Raw genomic sequence first — 27,912 nt, 5'->3', positions numbered from 1 at the left:
CCTGAAGTGTCGTGTCTCACTTTCAGTATGCAGGCCGGGCAGGAGGGCACTGTGGCCGACCAACGTTCCTGTGTTGGACTCACGTGAGGAGGACCTCATCCAGGTCAAGCAACTGACAAGTTAAAACCTCAGATGCTCAGTGAGGGCTGTCTCTAAGTCCCAACTCCCTACTTATTCCAAGCTTCCTGGGCAACATGACTCAGAGCACACCAAAAGTGGCTATCAGCCACCATGAACTACGCCATAAATCTGCCTTTATTAAGTTGTCTGTTGTCTGTGGAGGTCAGAAGTGGGCCAGAGAAAAAGTGTACTAGGTTCATTTAAAGATTTCGCGATAGTCTCTGAGCTCTGTGCCTCTCCCAGCCTGCGGGGGAATTCCACAGGGAGACCTTGAGATAAACTGCCATTTTATTCCTAGGGTTCAAGAAAGGGGGAGGGAGAACAAAGAGACTTCTTGGAGTAAGACAGAGTGTCACTGATGCTTTATTTACATGCGTCACCATCTCTTTTACAAACTAGATTACGGTTTTAAGTGGAATACACAAGGCAATATCTACAAACACCAAGGAAAGTAAGTACTGCATCTCTATTTCATTTGGAAAGGGGAAGATACCCAAATCAAACTGGTTTTGATCCTTAAGAAAGGCGGCAGAGTTAATTCATGGCAACATATGGTTAGACAAAATCCTCAGTAAGAATGCCATATGATAGTGTTCGCATTGAAAGAAGGATGAGGTGCTTCAAATCAAAGTCTGAACTGCTTGACTCTCAGGTGTTTAAATATGGCCACGCACCATATTTAGTTCTAGATTACATGGGGTATGAGCAAGGAATTGAAACAGGTAAGACAGTTTTTACAGATACTGTATACAGATTTTTTTTCCATTCATGCAACTTTTTTCTTAAAAAAAGTTAAACATGTGAAGCCAAAATGCACAATACATTTTTTTAAATATTAACTAATTTTTCTGGTCCTCCTTCACATTTGTTTACATTTCCCATGTACATAATGTGCTAGGACAAGTATACAAGAGAAGACTGATTGCCAGGCAATGAGATAATTTTAGAGAAATAAGTGACCAGACACATAATTCTTAAAAGCAGCCGCACACGTATTTCTGGAGTGTGGCAAGAGGCCTCATGACCAATCATTCATCAAAGAAAAATATAAACAGATACAACTAAACAAGAGGAAAATATTCCATTTGTTTCAATTGCATAAAATGTTACCCACTTAAGATTCAGATAAAATATAATATACTCTTTTATTTGGGCATCTGCTTTAAGATCTCATTTGACAGGCATGATTCCATCAGAACTTCACCTCCCATAGTAGTACTCTGCCTCTCCGGTCTGCAAGAGAGGCTGGCTTTTTCGTACCTCTTTACTGGTGATTGCATTTCTACCAAAAAAAAAATTTTTTTTTTAAAAAACATTATGCCTAATCATACAATGTTCACCCAAATACAGCAAGAAAAATAAAACTAGAGTTCAGAGCTTTCAGGGTTTCCTTTTTGCTTTGAGAGAGGATGAATAACTTTTTTTTTTTTTTTTTTTTTTTTTTTTTTTTTTTTTTTTTTTGACGTGGAGTTTCACTCTTGTTCCCCAGGTTGGAGTGCAGCGGGTGTGATCTTGGCTCACTGCAACCTCCGCCTCCTGGGTTCAAGCGATTCTCCTGCCTCAGCCTCCAGAGTAGCTGGGATTACAGGCATGCGCCACTATGCCAGGCTAGTTTTGTATTTTTAATAGAGATAGGGTTTCTCCATGTTGGTCAGGCTGGATAACATTTTTATTTCCCCTCGCAAGCCCTTTGCACCAACATGGAGGACTTCTTTTTGACTGCTTTATTCTTCATGGTCTTTTCCAAGAGATTCAAATGCTCCTTATTCTTTAAGTGGGGTTCACTAGGCAGAGGCAAAATCTGTCTCCACCATCTTTAAACTGTGTACAAGTTTGGAAGTCACCTGAAATCACACCCTGAGCAGGGCATACTTGTCCTGAGTAGTAAGCCATGGTGTCCTCTCCTCAGGGTGGGGAAGCAACACACACAATGCTAAAAATCAACACCAAAAACAAACACAAAGTCTGCCTTGTACTACACATGTGTGAATGATCCTCCCATTAACAGGAGTGACAAACTTCTGAATTTTTAAAATGTGTTTCAGCAATCATTATATCACAGAGGATGCAATCAAGGAAACCAAGCTCAGATTCATTCACAGTTAATGGGGTACACTGAGCCTGGCAGCCAGTTCTCATGCCAGGACAGTGAAGGCTTGTGATAAAGCTCTTTCCTAGCTTTGGTAACAGGTATCAGGTTCTGGAGCCCTGAAGAGAACAGCAGATCCCAAGAGCGCATGTCATGTTTTCAACATTAGGTACTCTTCTAATTTCTCATCAAAAAGTAGGTGGCTCCCTAGAGCAGCTTATTTAGAGGCTGAGGGTGGCCTCCAATAGTTTGCATCATAAATCAAACATTAGAGCTGCCAGCCCCTTGAGGCTAAGCGTTCTGCTGATATGCTCCAGATCAGAAAATTCTTGTTAGGGACCTGTGACACTCACTCAGGATGTGACATGGTGGCCAACAGTTGGCCTGTCCTGAAAGCAGGGTCTCAATATAAGGGGCAGAGGGCTCAGGCAGCACCCCTGCCCAGCCTGACCACTTTAGAACCGGGCTAGTCTCTGGGGGCCTGGCCTTTCTGTAGGTGGCTGAGGGTGAGGGTGCCGGGACCCTAGACAGGCTTCACTACCAGATCCTCGGCTGACCCTCTCCAGGGGCTGGCAGGTCTCACGGTACTTATGCTGCACTTGACTTTGCCCTGGTCTCAGCTCTCCACAACACTCTACATGTAGATGCTGTTTCAGTTACTTGAAGAAGAAAAAAACAAAACAAAACAAAAACCCAAAGCATTCCCTCTTCATTTTCCTGATCTGTTTTGTGCTGCCTTGCCCTTGTACCTCCTCTGTCCCTTCCTCAGCTGTTTCAGATTAAATGATAATCTGGTTCTAGGACATTCTGTAAGACATTCTGCCTGAAATCCAACAAACACTAGAAAAGGAGAATAAATGCGATACCACGGGTCTGAAAAGAATTCAACATTTTAAAGTTGAAACACATTGGAGGGTTGCCTTTCTCACTCCCAAAGTGGCTCCCAGGGTCTGTAAAACTGCAAAGGCAAGCAGCTATTTTGTTAGTTACTTTGCATGTCTCTCTGAACTCAGGACAGAAGTTCTCAGGACCCTCATGCTGGAAGCACTCTGGAATTCTCCTATCCCCCCACCCTTTTCCATCTCACTCCCTACTGCAGCCCCCATGCTACTACTGCCTCTGCGATGCATCCCCACCCAGGGCAGCATCCTTTAGGAAGCTTGGAGAGGCAACCCTCCTTCACTGCTACTGGAAAGTTCCTGCATACAGCACACTACTAAAGAATCCAGGAAGTGGCTAGCATTATTATAAAGGAATATAGTAAGCAAGTCTGGCTCACTGACAAGCAGAACATATGAATAGAATACATACTTTAAAAAATTATACATACTTTAAAAATGAAGATTATAAACGTGTAGCAGTTTAGAAAAGGCAATGTGCTACAGGTCTACTATAACCACAATTGCACAACAATTTACAGATTCAGTAAAAGGCAGGGTGAAATCAACAGGGCCATCGCTCAAACATGGCAACCCAAGCGAGGCAGGAGACGTGTGACAATACCAAATGGAACTCTCATTATGCTAGGAGCTGTGATCACCACCAATATCACCCCCAGAGGAGTTATAAAGCCAAGGCGCACAAGGGGGCCCCTGGTGGCCGGTGGTGTGTGCAGGGGGTTGGGTGGCACGTCTGTGTTGGTGCCCACTGTCACGGTGCAAGCATCAGCAAGAACTCAAGCAGGGAAGTCTGTGCTGAAATACTAGCCTGTATTCCTAAGGCCCATGCATAAGGTTCCATTTTTGTACTGTACATGATAAAATATATTTATACATTTATATGCCTAATGCTTCTTATGCAAAGAAAAGAGTCTTCATATATCACTTTGGAGAAGTATGCATATGCTGTGCTAATCAGAGCATCATTACACCAATTTCATATGTACCAAAGGTGGTCCCAACTATTCCGTCTACCAAAGAAGGTAACGAATATAATCACACTTTCCAGGTTAAACAGAAAGCACCTATACAGCACCATAACTTTTTGAAAACACAACAAAATGAAATCCATAGAAGCAGAAAAAAAAAGTTAAAACTGCCCTATTTTGTACTTCCATTGTGTCACTTGTACAATTACAACCTAAGCTTATATTTAAAAAATCAGTTTGTATGCTATTGCCTCTCACTCATACACTTCTAGCAGATCAGATTATACACAGCAAGGCTGAAAATAATCAAGGATGTGTATTAGGAAAACAGTGAAGTTAGAACTGCCTCAGCATTGACTTGGGTTTTTACTCTTCACACATTTCTCACTGCAAGCTTAATGCTCACCTGTAAGTTCATTTGTTCTGCAAAACAAAACAGGACTTTTTTCTTTTCTTTTCTTTCTCCTTAAAACTAAACCCTTTAGTGGCATTTGGCAATGAGTGGAGAGCTGAGCTGATTTCTTTCCTGAAAATATTAATATCCTAGTTTCTAACCAGCAGACCAACACTGTTCACATTAGCTGAAGACACTGACAGGAGATCACAGGCCCTACTGATCTGGCACCTGTAGACCTGGTGCTGGGGTCCTGTCCACAGATCACCCTGACTCAGAACTGGAAACACACTGGGCCGGACGCTGTGCTCCACTCGTTTTGCCTATGCATGGTTCAGTCCTGGACGGGTGCACATAGCAAACAATTGTGCCATTGTTCAGTTTTTAGAAAAGGATAATTTTCTACCAAACGAAAGAAGAAAGAAAATCCCCCTTTAGTTTATGTAATTTGTTAGTTTATGGAGTTCCATGGGCTCAAAAGCTTGTGATGCTCGAACCCGGAATGGTAACTGGTACAACATTTTCCTTCTGTTTTTAAATTTGCTAGGGGATGGACGGTTAACATTTTAACAGAAAAATACCGCAAGTTAATGCATGTGAAAAACTCAGAAAGTCAAAGGAAAACAAACACAAGAACAACACTTAAAACATCCTATAAACCATCGCAATATTAAAACACCACAGAATGGCCGACGGGGGCTCACGGTGTGCTCTGAACGAGGGTGGGTGGTGCTGAGGGGTGCTGTCCTCCACTGGCAGGCGGCTCACCACCCCGTACAAGGAAGATTTTGCATACTTTTTAGAGTTCTGTTCCAAGGGTAAGTGCTTCACCCAGGGTAAGGGGCCATTAACAGTCTCTGCTGGGTTAGGAAAATGGCGTGGGATTCACAAAGGTGTTAAGCTGTAAACGGTATCACTGTCCACTTGCTGAGAGCAGATTTGGCAAAGGGTTTTCTCTGTAGGTCTTGTGTCAGTTTGAGGGTCTAAAGGAGGAGAAAAGAAAACCAGAGATTAAGGGCATTGCAACAGCAACAGTGGACACCTGAGGGCCACCTGTCAAGGCCTCCCATCTCCCTCACCCACCTCAGAGCCCAGGGCTGGCACAGCAAAGCTGCTCTGCTACACCAGTTTCAAAGGTCTGAAATCCTAAGGACAAAGCACAAAGACTACTTACCTTATTTCTTATGTTGTTCTTATTACAAAATGCTCTGAAGTTGAAAAGCCCAAAGGGAATGCGATCATTCATTTTGGGAGATTAACAAAGTCAGTCATATTAGGGGTGTTTTGGGGGTTCTTTTTAGACATTCAAGGTACAGATAAGATTCTGTTCTAGACTTCTGGACTGAGGGATTTCCTAGGACATGGGACTTTCCATGCTAAAACAAGGAGAGCTGGTCACCCTAAGTAGACGAGTTATACTTTTCTGGTTCTTCCCTACTGACTATGTGGACTAACTGAATTGCTTACCATCCCTTTCCATGAATACCCCAACACCAGGGGAGATGAAATGGCCACTTTCTATAAAGGCCTTAATAAGCCTGCACTGCTGTGTGTGGGTAATCCTGACTCCCCTACTCCCCACCATAAAAAGAGTAAGTAATTACTAAGTGGGCCATCTTAAGAATTTAAGAAGTGGGGTCTTGCTGTGTTGCCCAGGTTGGACTTGAACTCCTGGGCTCAAGAGGGCCTCCCGTCTCAGCCTCCTGAGTAGGTGGGACTACAGGCATGCCAATGCACTGGGTTTAGGAATTTGAGTTTTGTATTACAAATTTGCACAGAAACAAATTATATAACACATATATGGCCAACAAATCCCCCACAAAACATCCCATTAATAATCAAGAGCATTATTATTATTCTGCCTCCAATTATTATTTTGTCTTCAATGGAAAGGCACAAAAAAGGTGCTCTTAGAGCATCTGAATTTATATAAGTCTTATCAGATGTCATGTGACCACTGGGCCCAGAAAAGTTAAAGGATGAAAAAAAAAAGTATATTCATAAACATGTCTTAATAGCAAAAGGACGTGATATGACAGACCTCCAGACGTAAGATTCTTTGTTTACAGAGACAGTGTTGGCAGTTATGGTAGTAAAGAAATGGCTCTAGGCCAAGAAATGGATAGAAAAGTGGTAGTGAAACAACATGAACTCGTGCTTTTCTCACTAGACAAGGTAAATAAGTAATGAAAAAAGCATCAATAAACTCACACACAAAAGCACATTACATACATCTGCTTCTCCCACCTTTACAGGCTGTACCGCAGGGTCATCAGGAATTCTCATGCACGTACTGTAGCTTCAATCTCTTCTGTGACTCTGCACTTGCTGGCAATCTTACCTTTCACTCTCAGTATTTGCAAACACAGCAGGACTTAGTATTTATGATATTTACTTATCCTTGTTAAAGCTCCAAATCGAAGAATTAAGGTTGTTTTACTGGAGGCAGGGACAATAAAGTAGAAAAAGCAGCCCCTTTCTTCTTCCTGCCTATTCCTAGGATTTAGTTTCCCTGGCTGATGGTGTTTTGGGGACATTCTTTGCTTTGTAAAGCTACTAGATAATATTATCTTGGACTATAAAATAATGGCTTGTTGGTTCTAGAGGGAGTAAAAGCTAAAGTAAATACTAGATCTCATCATCTGTGAAGACCGTAGCTTGCTGAAGTCAGTGCTATTCTAACTACTTTACCTCGTCCTGCAAAGTATGAATGATTAGATAGTGTTTCACAGACACAGTCCTCTGGACTCTTCCAGAGGTTTTTTCCCGCACAAGAACAATTAATAAACTACCATCCAACATCACTATGCGATCAGTCATCGGGGACTCCCATCCCCAAGTCCCTATCCTGACTTACTGTAAGCACCGAGGGAGAAGCTGTAAAGTACTATCTAATTCAGACCCCTCTCCGGTTCCCTTGGGTATTAATTATGCAGCCACAGAAGCCAGTGCATAATGGGAAGGTGACACACTTCATTCCCCAAGTACAGACACAGGGGGTGTGGCTTGCTTCAATGTGGGCAGGGCCAACACAGGAAGGAAGAGGACAGAGGACACCCATGAGCCCCCAACAGAGCACAGTTTTGAGCAGAATAGGTCATCACCCCAAAGCCAGGGGTAGGAGGCCCATGTGGGACAGTCTAAAGCACCAACCAACCACAGTCCCCAGGCTTAATATCCATTCCTTCATCAAAAGGCCCCAAATCTTCAGAGAACTCCATTACTAAAAAGGAAATGTGCGAACCACCACTTTTCCTTTCTGCAGAATGGGGTTGGGGTCACCTGTGAAGCTATGTTCTACAGCTTCCTCTGAGGTCTCCCAGGCAATGCCCTCCGAGGGAGGCCTGCTCAGGAAATCGCCTTGGTGCTTACAGGCTGAATTGGTAGAGGATTTGGCCCACGTATCGAGGCAACTCTTGCAGAGGGCAAATTTAATACAGAAACTCCCACTCCAGAGAACAGAAAGGCCACTGGTTTCCTCTGTGACGGAAGGAAAACAGATTGTAAAACACTGAAAATATAGAAGATAAATGTTGAACAGAAATACAATTATCCTTCTCAGAGGAACACCAGAATCACCATTCACAATGAAAACTGGGGTAATAAAAATAATCAAAAGGAAAGCAGCAGCTCATCTGTCTTAGATTTTTAATGGCTCTTCTGTGGCTCAATGTTTGTACATGCTTATCTGATTCAGTCAAGGACAGAAGAGTGGAGGGAGCGTATTTTAAGTGATGAAACCCAGCTACTGAGCTGGGAAAGTCAATGATACTTAGCTTGGGTACAAGTTTCATGGGTTTTAAGAAAGCTCATGTCATTCTTAAACTGTTGGAAAGTATGACATTTTAGTTATAAGGTTATTTAGTTAACTGTGAGATTTATGTGTGTGTGTTGATGCTCTTCTAGTTTAAAAACACATCGGATTAAGGGGCCGGGCACGGTGGCTAACGCCTGTAAGTCCCAGCACTTTGGGAGGCTGAAGTGAGTTCCCTGAGCCTAGCAGTTGGAGACCACCCTGGGCAACATGGCAAAACCCCACCCCTACCAAAAATACAAAAATTAGTCTCATAACCTGGTCTCAAAATAAATAAATAAAAATTTAAAATGCTGTAAGAAAACACATCAAATTAAGTAAAACTTTTGAAAAGAACCTAAAGCACACAGCTGATGGAATTATAGTTCACTTTGCAACTACTGGGCAATATGCCAATTAACAGTAAATATAAAAATGTCCCATCAGTGGCTTTCATTACTAGGGGAAGACGCCCTCCCTCCCCTCCCTGTCCAATAAACAAGTTTGAAATCAATTGTTGATACGAAGAAAATGAAATGCGGAGACCAAATAAATGATGAGGTCCATTCTAAAAATATCTCTGGATGCTGTCATCTGGTCTCTGGTGAGAGCAAGTCCCTCTATAATCTTGGCATCTGTAGGGAAGACAAGTTTCTGCCTAATTATCACCATAAATCACATGATACTCTAAGAAAGGAAAATGCCTCCAAAAACTACACACAGCATAACAACATACATGTTCCTACTGTTGTCCTCCCACAACTTAATCCACTGTGAAAATTTTTTCAGTGGTGTTTTTATCTTCTTGGCAGAGAAGAACAGAACAGGAACCCAATACTAAATAGGACATGGAAGAAAAAAGAGATCATAAGTTGAAACCTTCACATCCACAAATCCATGAAGGTTATCAACTGTTTTCCTAGCTAGACAGAACTAGACGATTTGAGGTAAGTTTGCCCCACAAGTAAAAATAAAGTGAAACACCACTTTCCTCACTCTTTAAAAAGAAAGATAATTTTAGCCAAACTTTCAACCCCTGGAGCAAGCTGGGGACTAAATATGGAACACTTAGGATAGAAAAGGAATTGATATTCATGCAATCTGACAAGGAAGTCGCACATGGACTCCCGACGACAGGGGTGGGTTTCAGAGTTTGAATATTTCTATTCAAACACTCAAAGAAATGTCTGCCTGATGCCATCTCTGCTTCATTCCCAGAGGACTTCAGGGACACGCAATCCACATGAGCCACAGTCATCTGCCAGCATCCACAAGGCTTGTGTAGCTGGTGTCACCCCAGGAAAACAATGCTTTTGCAGGTCTTGGGTTAGGCAGTCACATCTAATTTTGGAGCACCAAAATGGCACAGGTCCCTTGGAGTTCATCTTCCAGGCAAAACTTATGCAGCTCAGGAAAACACGCTTTGGCTTAATTTGGTCATTTTTCAATATCTTCTAGACTGAAATGGGTGATGAAAGAGTTAGAGAGGTTCATGGGAACCAGCCTGATGGTCGCTGACGGCAGGGGCCTGGTCGATGAGAATCCAGTCCTCCGCCTGCGATGCACACCAAACAGAGACATCCTCCATGTCTGCCAGACAGGAAAATTTAGGAGGTGTAGCTCTGTTAAAATCGCTTTTGGCAAAGGCTGTCAAGTTGCCATTTCAGGCACTGAACAGTTTATGAGGGAAACAACAGGTATAGAAGTTTAAGCCAGGATGGCGGCCAGGTTTGTATTCCGCTGAGGAGCCTCCCTAAAGGAAAGTCAAATTTCCAGGAAACCTACCTCATTGACTCTGGCAATTTCTAACAGGCAAGTAAAGCACCTGTGGAGAAAGTGAGGATGTTACAGGGAAGCTTAGAATGAGCTTTCCATGGCAAAGAAGATAGGATGATACTAGAAAGGTACACAACTATACACACTATTAACAAAACCCCTTCATTTGTGTAAAACACAAGCTTGACTTGTGTAAAGGCTGCCTTGTACTGCCTCCCAGTAACTCCTGGGCTTGGTCAAGGCAGCAGGTGAACCAGTCTGGGAAGGCTGGTGACAGGGCCCTCCAGAGCCTTCGCCTCCAGGACACCTCAGAGCCTAGACCTGGAGTAGACTGCCCTTCCAGCCAGCCTTTGTGCTGTGCTGATAAAACCCAAGGGAGACACACAGGGAGAGCGGTAGTCATCCTCATACTTCACAGCTGAGGGACAAAGAGCTGGGGGTCACCTGCTGGGAGGCACCAGCTTTTCTGTTGCTTAAATTTAGCCATTATTGATGGCTAAAGTAAGTTTAAGAATGCCCTATCTCTGACTTTATGTTGAGGCAGGGATTATGTTAACTAATATTCTTCACATATCCAGAGTCAACTATGAATACTAATATGGCAGAAATATGATAGGTATTGATTTACCGTCAACAGCAAAGTTGCAGAGATTTAGTATTTTCTTAAGATTCTTAGATTGGCAAACCACATATAATAGTATGTAAAGTTTTAGATTATGTTCTTTTTAAAGGCCCAGTTTTTAGGCAAAAAGCCTTTAAAGGGTGTCTCGATTCTCTCTGAATTTATGGTTATTTAACTTTATTATAATATCCAAAACACTTAGCTGGTAAAGGCCTGTGGGATCAAGTTCCACTGTCCTCATCCACGCTTTAAGGCCCACTACTGCTTCTGGGAACAAACCCTCCGCTTGTCTGATGGGTCAGGTTCAAAGACACTTTACCTGGACGGCTCTTCTTACCACGCATGCGAATCACCTACACATTCAGATGGCTCCTCCAGCCCCACCTTCCCTATGCTATCCTTGACTCAATTCTTGCCACTCACCTAGTACCTAATCATAATGTGCCTGAAATGGCAACTTGTACAGGGGCTCCCAACATGTTGAACTCCTTGAAAGCTGAGCAAAGTCTTCAAATCAAATCAAACACGTATGGAGCACCTACTACTTTAAGAGCACTGTCTGGTATCTGCCCCCGTGCAGCACATATTCCAGTGGAAGAAACACAATTTTCTTGATGTCCCAAGTAACCTGGTAAGTTGAAAGTACTAAATCGATGCACAATAAATGTTGGCTGAATCAATGAAAGAACCATCCTCCTGGAAGAACCCTCTTCCTCTTTGACAGCTCCAACACTCAGCATCCTTTCATTGCAACTGCTTCCATGACCTACTCATATTTGCCAAGAGTTAGTTTGAGTCCAGGCAGAACCTACTGCCTGGTGGGATATGACCTAGGATTTGTGGCACTTTTTGTGAAAAGGATGGTTTCCAATAATTAAATTTCTAAAACTCCTATTTCTTACAGATGAAATCAAAACAAGGCACAATTTTAACATTCAACTGATTCTCAAGTATTTAATAAAAAGTTTATCTTCTCCCATCCTTTCTGTATATCCCACCATATATATCCTTATCACCAGTCCCCAAAGTAAAAGACTTGCTACTCTAAGTCTCAAGTTGCTGTCAATAAAGTGATTCACCATTTAAAAACAACAGGGAACTGTAGTACAGGAGGAAATGTTCAGAGTCATCAACCATGACCTGCATATCACGATGTTTATGTTCGCTGGGTGTGACCCTATCCTGTATGACTCTTCACTGCATTTACTGGGGTGTGTGTATGTGGGGGGTGGGGCAGGGATGAATGACAGGAGTGTGCAGGCTGGGATGCCCTAGATCCCTGGAGGGTGGGTGGAAGTGCAGGTGTAACTGCCAGCCCATCTCAGGGTTTAGCTACCAGACAGTGAAGGGAGGGTCTCTAAAGTCCTCTTTTCCTGCTTTAGATACACAGGATTTTGAGAGACAATGTAATTTTTCCAAGTGATTCTGAAACTGAAAACACAGAATCAGCTAGTTAAGTTCTACAAATAGTCCAAACCACCTGTAAGGTATGACCAGGACAGACAGGTGACACAGATGGTGGTCATGTAACAACCATCACACCAGTGCAACAGAGGAACTGAGAGGGACTCCAGGTGGCTCCAGGACTGAGAGAGACAAAGGAGTGCCCTGAGGTCAGCAGTCTGGCCAGGCATACATATTCCAGTAGTGAAGGGAATCTGCATGTGTGGCCCCGGTGCCCCTCTTCTTACAGCTTGGCCTGCACTTGCACCACGGTGTAAGCGCCGGCCAGGGCTGCCTCCCACGGGGCACCCCACCCCAGCCAGCAGGACAGTCTCAGTAGAACGTGACGGGCAGGGCAGGCAGTGCTTTGCTTTGTGTTACTCGGTGGGCAGGCAGCATTTTTAGGTAAACAAACATTAGGGCCACCTTCTAACAGGTCTATCAGACAAGACACTTTCTGATTACTTATAACTAGGTTGGGCGGTATTGCTGTCTGATCTTTTTTGAACATACAAATGACCAATGAAAGCTCCAAGTAATTACAGTGGCGAATACAGAAATGAAGGCCTAGTGGAAATTAACTGAAAATTTCGACCTCAGAACTGTTGGACTCCTACCTCTGGTCTTCTCTTCTTAGTCACTGATTTCCCCTAAGGAATCAAGTCAAATACTCCACACAAACATAAACACATTTTAAAAAATAATAAAACAAAAAACCCCCACAACCTTATGGCTCAGACTTCTTTCATCAGAGACAAAGCAGGAAAAGAAGAGGGAAGGGAGACGGAGAGAAGAAGAAAGAGGATGAGAGAGGAGACATACTGACATCCAAACCTTCAATCAAACCAAGACTGTCAATTACAGTTTCAGCCTTCAGAAACACTGGAATTACCCTCTGAGACTTCGTGACTAAGTGATCTTATTCTTTAATAAATGAATGCCATGGATTTGAGCAAAAAATAGGCTATTAAAAACAAAGTCGACCTAAAATTAAAAACGAAGGTGCACATCTATTATTGAGCAGGAAAGACACAAAAGACCTGCATCCCAGTGTCCAGTGGCTCTACAGGGTGGTATATTTTAGTCCCAGGCCTGGCTGCTGCTTATTTAGAAGCGCCTAGAGAAGAACAGCCTATTTTTTTTTTTCTGGGTTTTCACTCAATTTAGAATTGGAAGAGATGTTAAGGGTGCAGCGACTGTCTTTTCTGAACCCCAAGTTGTATCACAGTTAACAAATAAGAGATAAACCACCAGCTTTGGGGAGACCCAAGGCCAGACTACTGCCAACACCATGCTATTATGTGGTAGTCCTTCTGCTCCAAGACAGCCCTAGGAGGGACTGCAATGGCTCTTGGTCTCTCTGAGTGGCTTGGGATGACTGGCATTGGGAAGACAAAGATGGCATTGCCAGATTCCTCCCAACAGCAGGAGAGGTTCAGGCTTGAGGCTCTGAGGCAGCTGAAGAGAGCAGGGTGGGGCGTCTCCTTCAGCGGGGCTTGCTGCTAGCCCCTGTGGACACCGATGGGTACCCATGCTAAGCAGAGCTGAAGCCAGACAGCTGGGACTTCCCAGGCGATCCTTTAAAGATGCTAATGGAGCACTCTGGATACCACATACAGCTCTCCTCACAACATCTGTAGCATTAGTTCTGAACCCCAAGTTGTATCACAGTTAACAAATAAGAGATAAACCACCAGCTCTGGGGAGACTGTTTAACAGCCCCTCCAATGAGTACCCCCAAACGGGTAGGCAGAACTTCTAAGGGACGTCGACTCTGGAAATAAAAGTTTGCACACCAACAGGTAATTGTAGATCCCTTTTTAATGAAAAACCCAGTTGAGTCTAGTTCACTGAGGAAAACAGTCACTCTTTCTGCCCATAGTTTACGACTAGCGTGGCTGCTTCCTGCTTCCACTATTAACCTCTGGAGCTGTTTTAAATCACAATAAACATTAAATAACGTTTTTAAAAAAGTGCCAAAAGACATTAGCCCATATCAGAGGTAGCCCTTCTAGGAGCTCTGTGAGGCCAGTTTTAATTTTAACCTCGTTTTATAAATAAGCAAACTGAAACTGAGAGATGAGCGACTTGACTCCAGGACACACAGCCATGAAAAAGGCAGCCTTCTGCTGCAAGTCCCACAGCTCCTCTGCCATCCCACAGGATCTCACTTAACTTGGAGTGGGCTGCAGGGGAGGCTTTTTTAATCCACAGCTCCCTCAGAGCAGAGCCCCAGGGACAGTGTGCTGCAGTGGGCGGCTCATGTCCAACCGTGATGAACTCACCAGCTCTAGAAATCAAACATAAAGTGCTCTGCAGAGCTTTTAAAAGAAACCAGCATCTGGATTCAGCCTGAACTCTGACCTGTTAGTACGCAACTCCTCAAGTCTTAGGGTCTGTGTTTTTGTGGAATAGACCGTGTGATCATGGAACAGAACCCCCGAATGCAGGGTTGTCCCAGAAAACCAGGCAAATCAGTCTGCCACACCACATGCGCCTCTGCTCCAACCTTTTGAGCAAGGCAGTCTTTGGCTCTACGACAAACTGTCATCACCACTGCCACCACTTTCCCCACTAGGCCACGCATTCTTTAAGGGAGGGACCCTTTTTATCCACTTCAGTCCCCTGTGCCAGCAGGTACTCAACAGATGAACTGTGCTTAACGATTTCAGGCCTTTCTTGAGCACTTCTATCAACACGGGTCTACCACTTTGCCGGGCAGCCAGCCCATGCATGCATATGGCTGAGAAACACGAGATATATGACAAGGTCATACAAAAAAACTCAGCAAGAAAGGGAGGAAAAAGACAAAGAAGCCCTAGTCTCCAAGGGGGTGCTGACTCCTTTCAGCAAAACTCTAGGACAGGATTTCTTAAGGGGGTTCCTTAGAACACTGGTGCTATGGTTTCTTGAAGAAAAAGGATTTGATTCAAGATATCAAACACTTTAGGAAACACTGCATAACATATCCATCCCTAGAAGGTTCATAATGTGTATTAACCTTTAACGCTCTGAGAAGTTCTCTTGGAAATAATCCAATTTCTCTTTAACATGGTATTTCTTAAACTTATTTGACCACAGAATCCATTTTCTATTTCACACCTATGACTATCTTGAGGATCTAGTATTCCAAGAAACATTTTGAGAAACATTGACTTATAGGACCTCTACATACTAATTTGCAAAACACATTTTAAATTCATTTTAGTTTCTGAAACTTTAAAATTCAAAACAATTTGGAGGACTGGGGAAAGCAATACTTTGAAATTCAATGAACACATCAGCAAAACCAGGGTGAAGCAGGCGGTGTCTCTTGCAAGGTGGAGAATCTCCATCTTGGGATGCAAGTCCAGTAAATATGTGTCTCTGAGTCAGGGAAGAGAAAGCAGTCTGCAAACATTCTCCCACCGGGCCCAAGGTCAAGGAGGACCTCCAGGAGGCAATCTCTCCAGCAACGGCAAAGAAGCAGGTCCCAGAAAGCCCCCTTCTCCCATCTCCACATAGAAAGGTAAGCCTGTGAGAAGCACAGGTGGCCCCTGGGGGAAGACTACTGATAGAAAATGTTGTTTACAAGACGCTGCTAAGCATTATGAACACTCTAAGTTGTAAGAGTAATTCTGGTGATTTTCACCCTGTTTATTTATGTTCTACATGAGCTCTCTGGACAGAAGAAATTCCAGAAAGCTGTTTATAAACGCAACGCTTGAAGGAGGAGCCACTCAGCCTCTGTCTCCATGCTGAGCAGACTGGCCAGAGGTGAAAACAGGTGCATTTTATAAAACCAACAAGCCCAGGAAGAGCAGCCTTCATGCTAAACGTCACTGCTTTCCAGGAAAAAATAGCCTGTGTAGCGAGCATACCAGCCTCTGCAAAGAAAGCCCCTTTTTATGGCCATATCAATTTTCTCTTGCGCTCACTGACACTAAAAAGATCCCCAAATTCTCTCCCTGAATGATAGTTCAGACTTTTGGCTTTTTTTAAAAGGTAAGAATAAAGATCCCTGAAGACACAGAATTCTTCATGCTAGCATACTATAACCACACTATAGTCACAAGTACAAATAACAGAGTATATTCTCCATGTAATTCATAACAGATTCATATTTATCAGATGTTACATTCCCTAAAACAGAAATATCTACATCAATCAAAAACACGATATAGCTAGTCTATATTACCTGTATTTGGTTAGAATTAGTCCTATCCCCAACATAAATTTTAAAGACATACTAGAATCACAGCATTCAAACATCAGACAAACAAGCATCAAATATTTACTCCTTTTGGGAAGTAGCCTACATGTAAATTCTAAACGGCTTCCAATACTGCAGCCTGCTAATGCCACACTAGTACATCACTATTTCTTTCCAGCTCCATATCATAACATAGACCTCACCAGGTCCATTTCACAGACAAAATGTTAGGGTTCAAGTTTAAAATTATACATACCATGCACCTTTAAAACTTGATGAGGCTGTCTTCTTTTGACAAATGAGAAACCTAATGTTCTACGAGATTGAGTGATGTGGCAGAGACAAGAAGAGAACCACCCCTCCCCTCTCCCTCTGGGCTTTTGCTGGTGGATGTTTCCCAGTCTTTATCATAAAGTACTTTAAATATTGGGCTGCTCCATAATGGTGTCTCCAAATGTCAAAAGATGAAGATGAATGAAAGTCCGTGAATGCAGGCATCTGTGATATCAAATTAAGGTGAGATTGAAGCTGCTTTCCCTCAGAGAGGACACATGTCGAACTCAAGAGGGCTGACCGGAAACTTGAGCTTACAGCACCACACCAGCTCATGACCATCTCTGCCACCAACTGTAAACATGTGCACCAAGCTTTATGAACACCTGAGAGAACACAGTGCCCTTCACGACCCAGCAGCCAGCCCTCCAAAAAAAGTATGGCTATTTTTTCTTTTCCAGATAGACCTAAGGGTCATTTTAGACCACGTGGTCTAAAATGAATGACCTGTGTGAAAGTCCCAGCCCTCCAGAGAAGCATCTTGCCACAGCTCCTTAGCAAGACTGCCTGTCAACTGAGCAGACCGCTCCATCAACACAAGAAGGCTCAGACTCAGCATCACATGACCTTCTGCGAGCAAGCCAGGAAGTCAGTCTGGAGAAACACTAAGAAAAAGTTCAACCAAGAAAGTTATTAGAAGGCAACTCTTGGGAAGCTGGGACAGTTAATTTGAGAGAAGTGGGGTATCAGAGTCTGACCTCAGCCCCATTCTGTGAATTGAGGAGAGTCTTCAATGAAGTGATAGTCACAGTTAAGTTTTAAAGTAAAAAATACACTTCAGGTTGCATGTGCTCCTGGCCGCTGAAATGAACAATGGATTCCAAGGCAAAAATGGAAATTCTAAACCAGAAACTAGATCCCCTCACAGCCCCCACTGCCCTTTGGACGGTTCTTTAAATGCTCTGTGGTCATGCTGAGCTAGTCTACTTTCAGGAAAATTTGGTGACTTTTCATTTTTAGCTGAAGAAGTATCTTCTCAAAACAACCTCCCCCAAAATATTCTGAGGCAAAGATGACACTAAGGCTCCATTACGATATGATAATGAAATGCATTATCCTCAATGCAATAATTTATTATCACCAAAATCATAGTTCACCAGATAACCTTAAAAAATCTAAGTATTTAAATCTCCCTTAATTTTTTGTACAATCCTTTAGAATTATACACATACGAGAAAGATCTGCTGTTCAACCAAAAGGGAAACCAACACTTGAAAAATTAGACAAAAACTGATGCCTTTTCTTCTGAACACATTTTTCCAATGAACTAGAAAGTGGTCTCCTTACAATCACACTCAAATTAAAACGTATTCGTGTCTTTAAAAGCCTATTTTTAAAGGAAGACAAACCATTTATTCTTTTTAAAAGCCAAATATCTACATTTCTAAAGACAAATCTCCACCAGCCCAAGTTCTGGTATGGTACTGAACTGGCTGGCATGGAAGTACTGTCACCCTACTTAGCTTCCATTACAGTCTTTTCACCATCTCAAGGGGTATTAAATGACTGAAATCAGATATTTGAGTTCCATTAGGGGTCTCTTATGCCTGAGAAAGTTGAGAGGCTTTAGCATCACAACACTCTTAACATTTCCCATTCTGCAACTACCCATGAGCTGGAGTGAGCTCACCACAGGAGACCCTTGTAAGTCCTTCATCACCGCGGCGGAGGGTTAAACGAGGCTCAAGTTTTTATGGCTTTGAATTCCCTTGCTTTTTACACCACTTAAAGAAGGCTGATAAGTAGCTTGCTGAGACTGAAACAAAACAAAGCAAAAGGGCTGGGGCACAGAACAGAACCCGTTAACATCCGGGTGGCCAGTGGTGCAAACTTGTTGTAGAAGATCCCAGTGTTCACCTTACTTCTTGAGGAGGAGAGTTTTTAGGGAAAGCTTGTCTATTATCTGCTACTTTGACTCCAGTTCAGAACGCTCCCCGTCCCCCATTTTTTTTTAACCAGTTAGACAGAATAAGGAAGAACTACTATGGGGGTTCAAGTCATTTAAGAAATGAATCTAGCTCTGTAACCTTGGGCAAACTATTTAACCTCTCTGGGCTACCTGCTTGCCCATTTGTCAGTATACCTAGTTGCATGGTACATATTTCATCCCACTGCAGTTTTCAAAGCACTTTCACATGCTTTAGTGCATTTGATTCTTGTAATAACCCTGTGAAGTAATGGGGGCTATTATCCTCATTTTATAAAACTGGAATTTGAGACTCAAGAGACCTAAGACGCACCCACAGTGGTAGCAAGAAAGTGGTAGAAGTGGGCCTGAACCTCAATTCCTGATTTCAATCAAATGCTTTTCTTACCACATCACACTGCCTGATCTCTGTGGTTCCAAGAACATTAAAATGCCACAATTGAAAAATATCTCCATCACCATTCACAACCTGTGTCACTCTATGTTTGGAAATTGCTGACATCATTTATAGTTTGGGGAACAAGCAAAAGAACACGAGTAAGTACTCCCTCACACAAACACTTGTGCTTTCAACTTAATTTCTTGGCTTTTTTCCAAGAGATAGGTTCTTGCTCTTACCGCCCAGGATGGAGTGCAGTGGCACGATCATGGCTCACTGCAGCCTCAAACTCCTGGGCTCAAGGGATTCTCCTGAGAAGCAGGGGCTACAGGTGTGTGCCACCATGCCCAGCTAATTTTTTAAGTTTTCTGTAGACATGGAGTCTTGTTATGTTGCCCATGTTGGTCTCTATGACTCCTGGCCTCAAGCAATTCCTGCTTCAGTCTCCCATAGTTTTGGGATTATAGGCATGAGATACTGTGCCTGGCCTCTTACTTTTTTAAAGGCTTAGCTCTTGAGTGCTAGCTAATAAAGATGCTTAGTACTTAAAGATTAACATATTTTGCTTGTTAGAAATATTCATATATGAAAGAGTCCAGAATACATATTCTGCAGGTAAATTAGAAGCACCTGCCAATCATTACGAGGAACCAAAGATGAAGAACCTGTAACACTGAAGATTGACAAAAGCAGTGATGGACCAGAGAGTCCTTCTAGGAAAGCCCTTTGGCTGGGGTCCTTGACCCTGAAGTATGACCATCCCTCTCCTTCTCTTCTATTCTCATCTGTCCATCAAGTAGGGCAACCTGTGTCACAGGCCAGTGAGGACAACTGGATGCAAAAAAGAATGTGATCTCTGAATGTGTATGTGTTCTCTTCACTAGCTGTAAATTTCTGAACTATCAGCAAACTGTGGGGAAGGGCACCTGACAGCCCTATTTGGTTTGCAGGTAAAACCCTGAGATGGAACTGGCTGGGAGCCATATTATGTGCACCACTGCTCCATGGCTCTCAATGTGGAATGAAGTTCAAAGTAAAGAGAAGACAGGCTCCCCCAGAGATCCCCCCCGATCCCCATATTGTTATTTTTACGCCATAGCATTGGGCACTGACCTGCTTTGCCCACTTCCCCTTCCTCAGTGGTCCTTCAGCCTGGCACCCAGCTCTGAGATGAGGCCTGCTTAGCACCAGTGAAGTTCCCCACGTTCAAACCAACAACATTCTGTGTGGAGATGAGGGAATCAAAGTTAAAATCCAACCCATCAGCATCCATGAGTTCGCTACGGATAATGGACTCCATGTCACATTCCAAGCTCCCATTGAACATGTCCAGGTCCAAGTCACTGGGGAACTTCTCATGGCCCATGACGGGCAGGTTTGCACTAGTTGAGTACAAGGAGGAGCCTGAGAGAGAGTCCGAGAGGGTTTGCATAGACTGGCTGACAGGAGACTGCTGCTGGTGTTTGGCTGACCCAAGGCTGCTGGACTCACTCAAGCCCATGTTGCTGACAGAATTCGACAAGGCACGGCTGCCACCAAGAGCGCCCTGGGTTTGGTGCTGGTGGTGGAGCAAGTTCTGATTGACCAAACTTCCCTGGTTAGGCTGGGCAGCAAAGGACATCATTGGGTCATTACGAAGCATCACGTTCCGGCGGGAATTCTGGGCAGACACAGCGGTGCTGGCCTGAGACATCAAGGGGTCCGACTGTGTCATCATGACATCGCTGTGGCTAAGTGAGTCCGAAGTGAGCAGGTCCTGGAGTGTCTGGTTACCATAGTGTGACATGGAAGAGAAGGTAGCTGGCTTGTTCTCTTGGATGGTCTGCATGGGAGACTGGCGTAGGGAGTTCAGAGATGAAGGTCCAAACACCGTGCTGTTGAAGGAGCTGGTTGGGGAGCCCAGGCCCGAGCCCTTGGTGGTGTATGGGAAGCTAGAGCTCCGCTGCATGAGTCCCCCAGTGGGTGATGGCTGGGATGGCGGGAGCGTGATGTTATCCAGCAGGTCGTCCATGAGGTTTTCAGTCAGCCCATCATTCAGATTCATGGTGCCTGCCATATCAGTCAGCCGTGGCAGTTCCACCGTGCATGGCTTGTTCACTGAAGGTGACAGGCTGGCTGAGCTGCTGTAGAGCATGGGTGAGAGAGGCGCATCGTCGTCCTGGACTTCATCCAACTCTGTGCTTGCCATGATGGGCGACAGGCGGCCACTGACTGTGCTGGCGTTAGAATTGGTGCGTGAACGGAAGTCCGTCCATGCATCCAGCTCATCACTGCTGCGTGACGTGGGGCTGCCAGGCCACTTGGAGAGCTGGGAGGGACTGTCATCAGCTGATTCAGGGGCTGTCTGCAGGGCTGCCTTCTTCTTGGCTGCGCGGCCACGGCTCTTGGTATACTTGTTGCTGTTGTCCATGGAGACAGCCCGCCGCCGGGGGGCTTTTCCGCTCTTCCCCCCATCTGGGTTGATGATCCACCAAGAGCTTTTGCCAGTTCCCTCATTCTGGACCCGCATGAATCGACTATGCAGCGACAGGTTGTGCCGGATGGAGTTCTGCAGGGAGAAGAGAAAATAGAGTATGAACCAGAATGATCCAAAACAGAGCACCCAGATGATACAGTAACCCAAACGCCTCATTTATTTTTTATTTTATTTTTTTGAGACAAGGTCTCACTCTGCTGCCCATGCTGGAATGCAGTGGTGCAGCCTCAACCTCCTGGGCTGAAGCGATCCTGAAGCACCTGTAACTAGGACTAAAGGCGCATGCCACCACGCCTGGTTAATTTTTATATTTTTTGTACAGATGGGGTTTTCCATGTTACCCAGGCTGGTCTCAAACTCCTGGACTCAAGAGATCCTCCCACTTCAGCCTCCCAAAGTGCTAGGATTATAGGCATGAACCACCGTGCTGGCCAACTCCTCATTTTTTAAAGCTGCCTCAATTTCAAAGGTTAAAAAAAAATCCAACCTAATTCAAAAAGACAAGTATCTGCACGACCCTCTTTGGGAATAAAATGACATGTTAAATGGCAGTTTTCACATCTAGGGGGCAGGGAGATGATTTCACGTCCAAGAGATGCTGGGAATAGATAAGCTCACTGATAGTAGTTTTCCCCAAATTCCTAGGTTTACTGGCCTTTCTGTAATTATATTGCCCATATTGAAGCTCACACTTGGAATTTACTACCACACTCCTCTGTCCCCTGCACTTTCCAACAAACTTCCCCTCCTCTCTAAGCGTAATTAATCACTGGGTTGGAGGGCTGCTTTATCTTCTCATGGTCCCCTCCTCCACTAGTATAGAGGCACAACATCTACCTTTTCTTAACTACTTCTATGAATTAAGAACTGATGAGAATTTTTACCGGACCTTTCTATGACTCCATCTCATCCTGCCAGATTTCACACCTTAGCATGTAACTCTTGCAGACACAAGAAGCGTAGAGCAGCATTTGCTAGGTTGATTAGAGAAGTAGGCAAGTCTCCCATTCAGAAGAACTCAAATATTATATAGATACTTGCCTGTCAAGTTAGTGTGGGCTGAGCATAGTAACTTCCTTAGAAAGAGTACAGTATGAAAAGAAGGGAAAAGAACAACTTTAGAGTGGAGAAACTGACACACACTATTTCAGTCAGGTGATCAGGGTCAATATCTACAAGGAAAAGATGAGCTGATACTGTGTACCCTTGATATGACATGATGAGAATGGCACCTTCTATGGTCTGCCTTCCAAAGCCCATAACCTCAGTCTAAGCATGAGAAAGACATCAGACAAATTTCAATAAAGGGACATTTACAAAACACCTATTCAGTACTTCTCAAAATGGTCACAGCCAAGAAGAGCCTAAGGAGCCTAAGGAGATAGGATGGCTAAAGGTAATATGGTATGCTGGATGGAATCCTGGAACAAAAAAAAGAACATTAGGTAAAAATGAAAGAAATCTGAAGAAAGTATGAACTTAATAATAATATATCCATATTGATTCATCAGTTGTGACAAATGTCACATACTATAAGATGTTAACCACAGAGGAAACTTGATATTGGGTGTATGGAAACTCTCTACTATCTGTGCAACTTTTCTATAAATTTAAAAGTATCCTAAAATAAAATATTTAATTAAGGAGTACTGCAAAATATCCTCAAAACTCTAGTGACTGCACCCATCTTGCAAGAATTCTCCTCCTGGCTTGGCAGATACACCCAGTTGACAGTGATGACCCAGATTCAGTCCTATCTTTGCCACTGACCAACCATGTGACCCTGAACAAATCTAATCTGTCTGCAACATTCAGTTCCCCACCTTCATTATGGCTATAATCATATCCAAACCATCTCTGACAGGGATGACGTAAGGATGATACATGATAATATACTTCAGAAGCCAGTCATGCTATGAAGTCAGGGTGTTCTTACTGCTATTATAAAACACAGAGTCCATGGTGGAGGGAGTTCATGGCCTGCAGCAGGCTCATTCTAATCTGTAAAATGCCTCATGTGCAGTAAAAGGGAGCAGCTGATGAATCTGTATGTGCCACATTCAGAACAGTATCTGCAGGCCAGATGAGTTTTTATTTGCAAGTTAAAGATAAAATATATTGCCTGATGCAACTGTCCATATATTAAATACGGACAATCCTAAAAGTTATATATACATATTTGTTTAAATTGGCAATCACCAACTATATTTATGTAGAAGATACAAATACATGGTTCTGCCAGAATGTTCCTCCCTCCACCCACCCGAGACAGAGTCTCGCTCTGGCGCCCGGGCTGGAGTGCAATGGCTTGATCTCGGCTCACTGCAACCTCCGTCTCTGGGGTTCAAGCAATTCTCCCACCTCAGCCTCCCAAGTAGCTGGGATTACAGGTGCGTGCCACCACACCCGGCTAATATTTGTATTTTTGTATTTTTTTTTTTGACATGGAGTCTCGCTCTGTCGCCCAGGCTGGAGTGCAGTGGCGCGATCTCGGCTCACTGCAAGCTCCGCCTCCCGGGTTCACGCCATTCTCCTGCCTCAGCCTCCCGGAGTAGCTGGGACTACAGTCGCACACCGCCATGCCCGGCTAATTTTCTGTATTTTTGTTTCACCATGTTCGCCAGGATGAGTCTCGATCTCCTGACCTTATAACCCGCCTGCCTTGGCCTTCCAAAGTGCTGGGATTACAGGCATGAGCCACCGTGCCCAGCCTAATTTTTGTATTTTAACTGGAGACAGGGTTTCACTATGTTGGCCAGGCTGGTCTCAAACTCCTGACCTCAAGTGATCCGCCTGCCTCAGCCTCCCCAAGTGCTGAGATTGCCACTGTGCCCAGCCCAGAATGTTTTAAAAACACAGAACGTCAGCAGGATTTTACCGTAAGTAAATAACCCAAAATACTGTTTCACATGTAGGAAGGGCCTGTAGTTCAGGATAGGCAATAAGCATTAGCAATCATGGGTCATAAGTTGGCATTTCTACAACTGCATTTGAGAGAAGAACATAAGCAACACGCTGAGTATCTGATGAAGCAAATGTTGCCCAGGAGACTATATATCCTGATTCCTTTTACTTTTATGGTTTTTAAAAAGTATAATGGCATTTCTACTAACGGTCCAGATACTACACTTCTTTAAAAAGTAACACAATTTCTCTATGCAATAGGTATGAAGCATGCTCTCAACATGCACTCTGCAGGGTTCAGAACGCAGGCAAGTACAGGCGGATCTACAATTCAGGTGACTAGATACATTAAATAAAAACAAACTCAAGCTTCGACGTGATAAAAACAGGGAGGTCCCGAGGCTATATGGAAATGGGGACACCCACCCTAAGTACTCCCACTCTGTCCAGCCCCCTCTGCGTTAGATTCTGGAAGGAGATCACACCAACACACAGAATTAATTAGAACGACCAATCAAGTATTCAGCTATCCCCCCTTTAAAAAGCATTTAGGGAACAACATTTTAAAATGTACTTCAGCTTCACCAATTCCAACCCAACTGAGAAAAAGTGTGAAACATTTTACAGAACTGCAAAATGCCCCACATTTGTTTTCTGATGGCCATCTATCATACAATTCTAACCTCCAACAATGTATGCGTATAGTTTTTTAAAATTAAAAGCTACACAGGGTTAAAATCTGGACACAGATATTAAGCTTTTATAAGGGCATGTGGTAAAAAGGGGCTGGAACACCCACATCCAGGGCCATAACCACAGGGTGTTGGGGTGGGGAAGGACCATGGAGACTGCCCACCCACCCAAGTCCCTAATTGCAAGGATGAAGAAATGAGAGCCTGCCAGATTACAGCACTGTCAGTTACTGAGCCAGAGTGTTTTAGATTCATTGTCTCTAATTCTCATAATAAACCTGCAAGAATTAGTACAACAGAGCCCTAATTTTAAATACGAAGACTCAGGTTGAGAGATATTAAATAACTTAATGCAAGGTCCCACAGCTAGTGTTCACGAGAGGCAAAACTGACACTGGGTTTCCTAAACTCCAATCCACTGCTTTTTCTACAACCCTTCATATAGGCCTCTTACCAAATTATGCAGAAGTCACCATTTAATCTATTTGGGCTAACAGTTAAAGAGATTATCTAAAGAATCATTTAACATTTAAGAAAGAAGAGGAATACAAAGCACAGTCTTATTATTTTGTTTATGAAATAGTTATGGGTATTTATTTGGTGGGTCCTTCCTTAAAAAAAATTTTTTTTTTAAGATTTTTAAAAACAAAGTCTGAGCCACAGTGCCTGATGCCTGTAATTCCAGCACTTTGGGACACTGAGGCAGACAGCTCGCTTGAGCTCAGGAGTTCAAGATCAGCCTGGGCAACATGGCAAAACCCTGTCTCTACAAAAGATACAAAAATTAGCTAGGTGTGGTGGCATGTACCTGTAGTCACAGCTACTGGTGAGGCTGAGGTGGGAGGATCACTTGTGCCTGGCAGCCTGCGGCTGCAGTGAGCTGTGAATGCACCACTGCACTCCAGCCTGGGCGACAGAGCAAGCCCCTTCAAAAAAAAAAAAAAAAAACCCAAAAAACAAACAAGAAAAGTCTTTCAGAAGAGGAAACCTCAAACTATGAGCTTACTCTACAGGATTGACTTGTCTTTCTTTAGTAAAGTGGCCATGATAGCATTCATTCTAAAGAGGACAGTGGTTACCATAGAAACCAATGTTGGCCAGGCGTGGTGGCTCACACCTGTAATCCTAGCACTTTGAGAGGCCAAGTGGGGGTGGATCACCTGAGGGCAGGAGTTTGAGACCAGACTGGCCAACCTGGCTAAACCCTATCTCTACTAAAAATACAAAAATTAGCCAGGCATGGTGGTGCATAGCTGTAATCCCAGCTACCTGGGAGGCTGAAGCAGGGGAACTGCTTGAACCTGGGAGGCGGAGGTTGGAGTCAGCTGAGATCGCACCACTGCGCTCCAGCCTGGGTGACAGAGTGAGACTCCGTCTCAAAAAACACACACAAAAAAACACAACCCACCCCCCGCCCACCGCCAATACCAATATTAACTACTCTTAGATTCTGAAACAAAGCCCAACTTATTAAATAGACGATTAGCTTCAATGGCCAATCTTTGCTTGATTCTCAGTTTAGAGGTTTCTTAGTCGCAGAATGCATTCCCTGGAGCCTATTACCTACAGAAAGTTCAGACAGGTTTTTCCAGTTACATTACTAAGTCAACACAAACAAAAACTGTGCCACCATCAGTCTCATAGTCCCCAATCTCAGCAGCCTTCGATTCATACAGGGTGGCCAGTCTTCCATCGACAAAATCCACAATCTGAAAGTACGGCGTTGACAAAGGCCAACAAATATGGCTCATCTGTCCATTTCTAGTTCAAATGCCCAGTCACCCCTCAAAGTCAGATGTCAGAAATGCATTCTACTGTTTTCCTCACAGGTCATGATTCCAATTATAGTTATCCTTTGTTATACACAGGGGACTGGTTCCAGGACCATCTGCATATAACTAAACCTGTGCATACTCTATAGTCAGCCCCGCAGAAGAAACTCACTTATAAGACACAACTCCCCCAGGCCCTCATATGGGTTTCACAGGCCGGGAATGCTGTGTTTGGTTGAAAAAGAGCTCTGTGTAAGTGGACCTGTGCAATTCGAACCTGCATTGTTCAAGGCTCACCTGTACTAACTTCTCTATTTAAATGTTGGTAAAGCAGGAAAGGTAAATAAATAGATGCCAGATAAAATACCAGAACTCCAATGTTTCCCCACTTCTTCCCTGAAATCAAAAATTAATGGTGATGCGATTTCTGTAAGATTTCAAATGTCCCTCCTGCCACCTCAATCCCAGGAAAACTATCATTACAAATGTTCTATGGTTTTTCACTAATTCATATTATCACCTTACCAAATAGTCTAAATTTCTACGATTTTACATTACTTTTGGGATTGGGAGCCGAAGATAAAAAAGGAGTGGTCTGACAGAACGAGAATGATTTTTCTAATCACTTCTAAAAAATACACATTTTGCTATACCCTTTGAGGCAGGCCAACGGTAACTTGCTGAAGAACTAGGGATGTGCCTTCCTTAAGGCTAAGATAGTAAGGTACATAATAACCAAGACACCTACTGCTAGAGCTCAGGCCACTGTCACAGTTACTCACTAAAGAGGCTAAGAAGCTACTGTGACCCCAAAACCCAAAATCATGTAATTTAAATCCAGTACTTGGAGATCAAGATTTTGATAAAATTACAAGAAAGAAACATCTCTAGGAAAAGACTTCAGCTTCAGGGACAAAAGTACCAGCTTGCCCCCAACGTGGGTCTAAAGGTTTAAAGAACCCTTAAAACAACTCCATCACAACATGTCTAAAGAGAGTGCAGTGGTAAGAATACTCTTCATTTCATTTTTATGTCCATCTTCTCTTTTACTAAACGATTTACACTGAAGGAAGCCCTGCACTGGGGCAGAAACCCATTAGGTGTAATCAGTTACAGAACTGGCAATCAGTGGC

The 27,912-nt window shown here is 43.6% G+C and overlaps 1 protein-coding gene across 1 annotated transcript in view; it reads right to left on the bottom strand.

Annotated features, from left to right (window-relative positions):
• Window positions 1-467: 467 nt before the first annotated feature.
• Window positions 468-27,912, bottom strand: part of FOXO3 (forkhead box O3) — a 125,426-nt gene continuing 97,981 nt past the window's right edge. Inside the window, 7 exon segments of the mRNA XM_008007409.3 lie at window positions 468-5,453; window positions 20,049-21,021; window positions 21,023-21,072; window positions 21,075-21,116; window positions 21,119-21,214; window positions 21,217-21,231; window positions 21,234-21,483. Coding sequence (XP_008005600.2) covers window positions 20,083-21,021; window positions 21,023-21,072; window positions 21,075-21,116; window positions 21,119-21,214; window positions 21,217-21,231; window positions 21,234-21,483 — 1,392 coding nt within the window. The 3' untranslated portion in view covers window positions 468-5,453; window positions 20,049-20,082.

The sequence above is a fragment of the Chlorocebus sabaeus genome, chromosome 13 (assembly GCF_047675955.1).
Source record: "Chlorocebus sabaeus isolate Y175 chromosome 13, mChlSab1.0.hap1, whole genome shotgun sequence".
NCBI lineage: Eukaryota > Metazoa > Chordata > Mammalia > Primates > Cercopithecidae > Chlorocebus > Chlorocebus sabaeus.
Note: the sequence above shows the minus strand (reverse complement) of the source record. Positions and strands in the feature narration are given on the sequence as shown.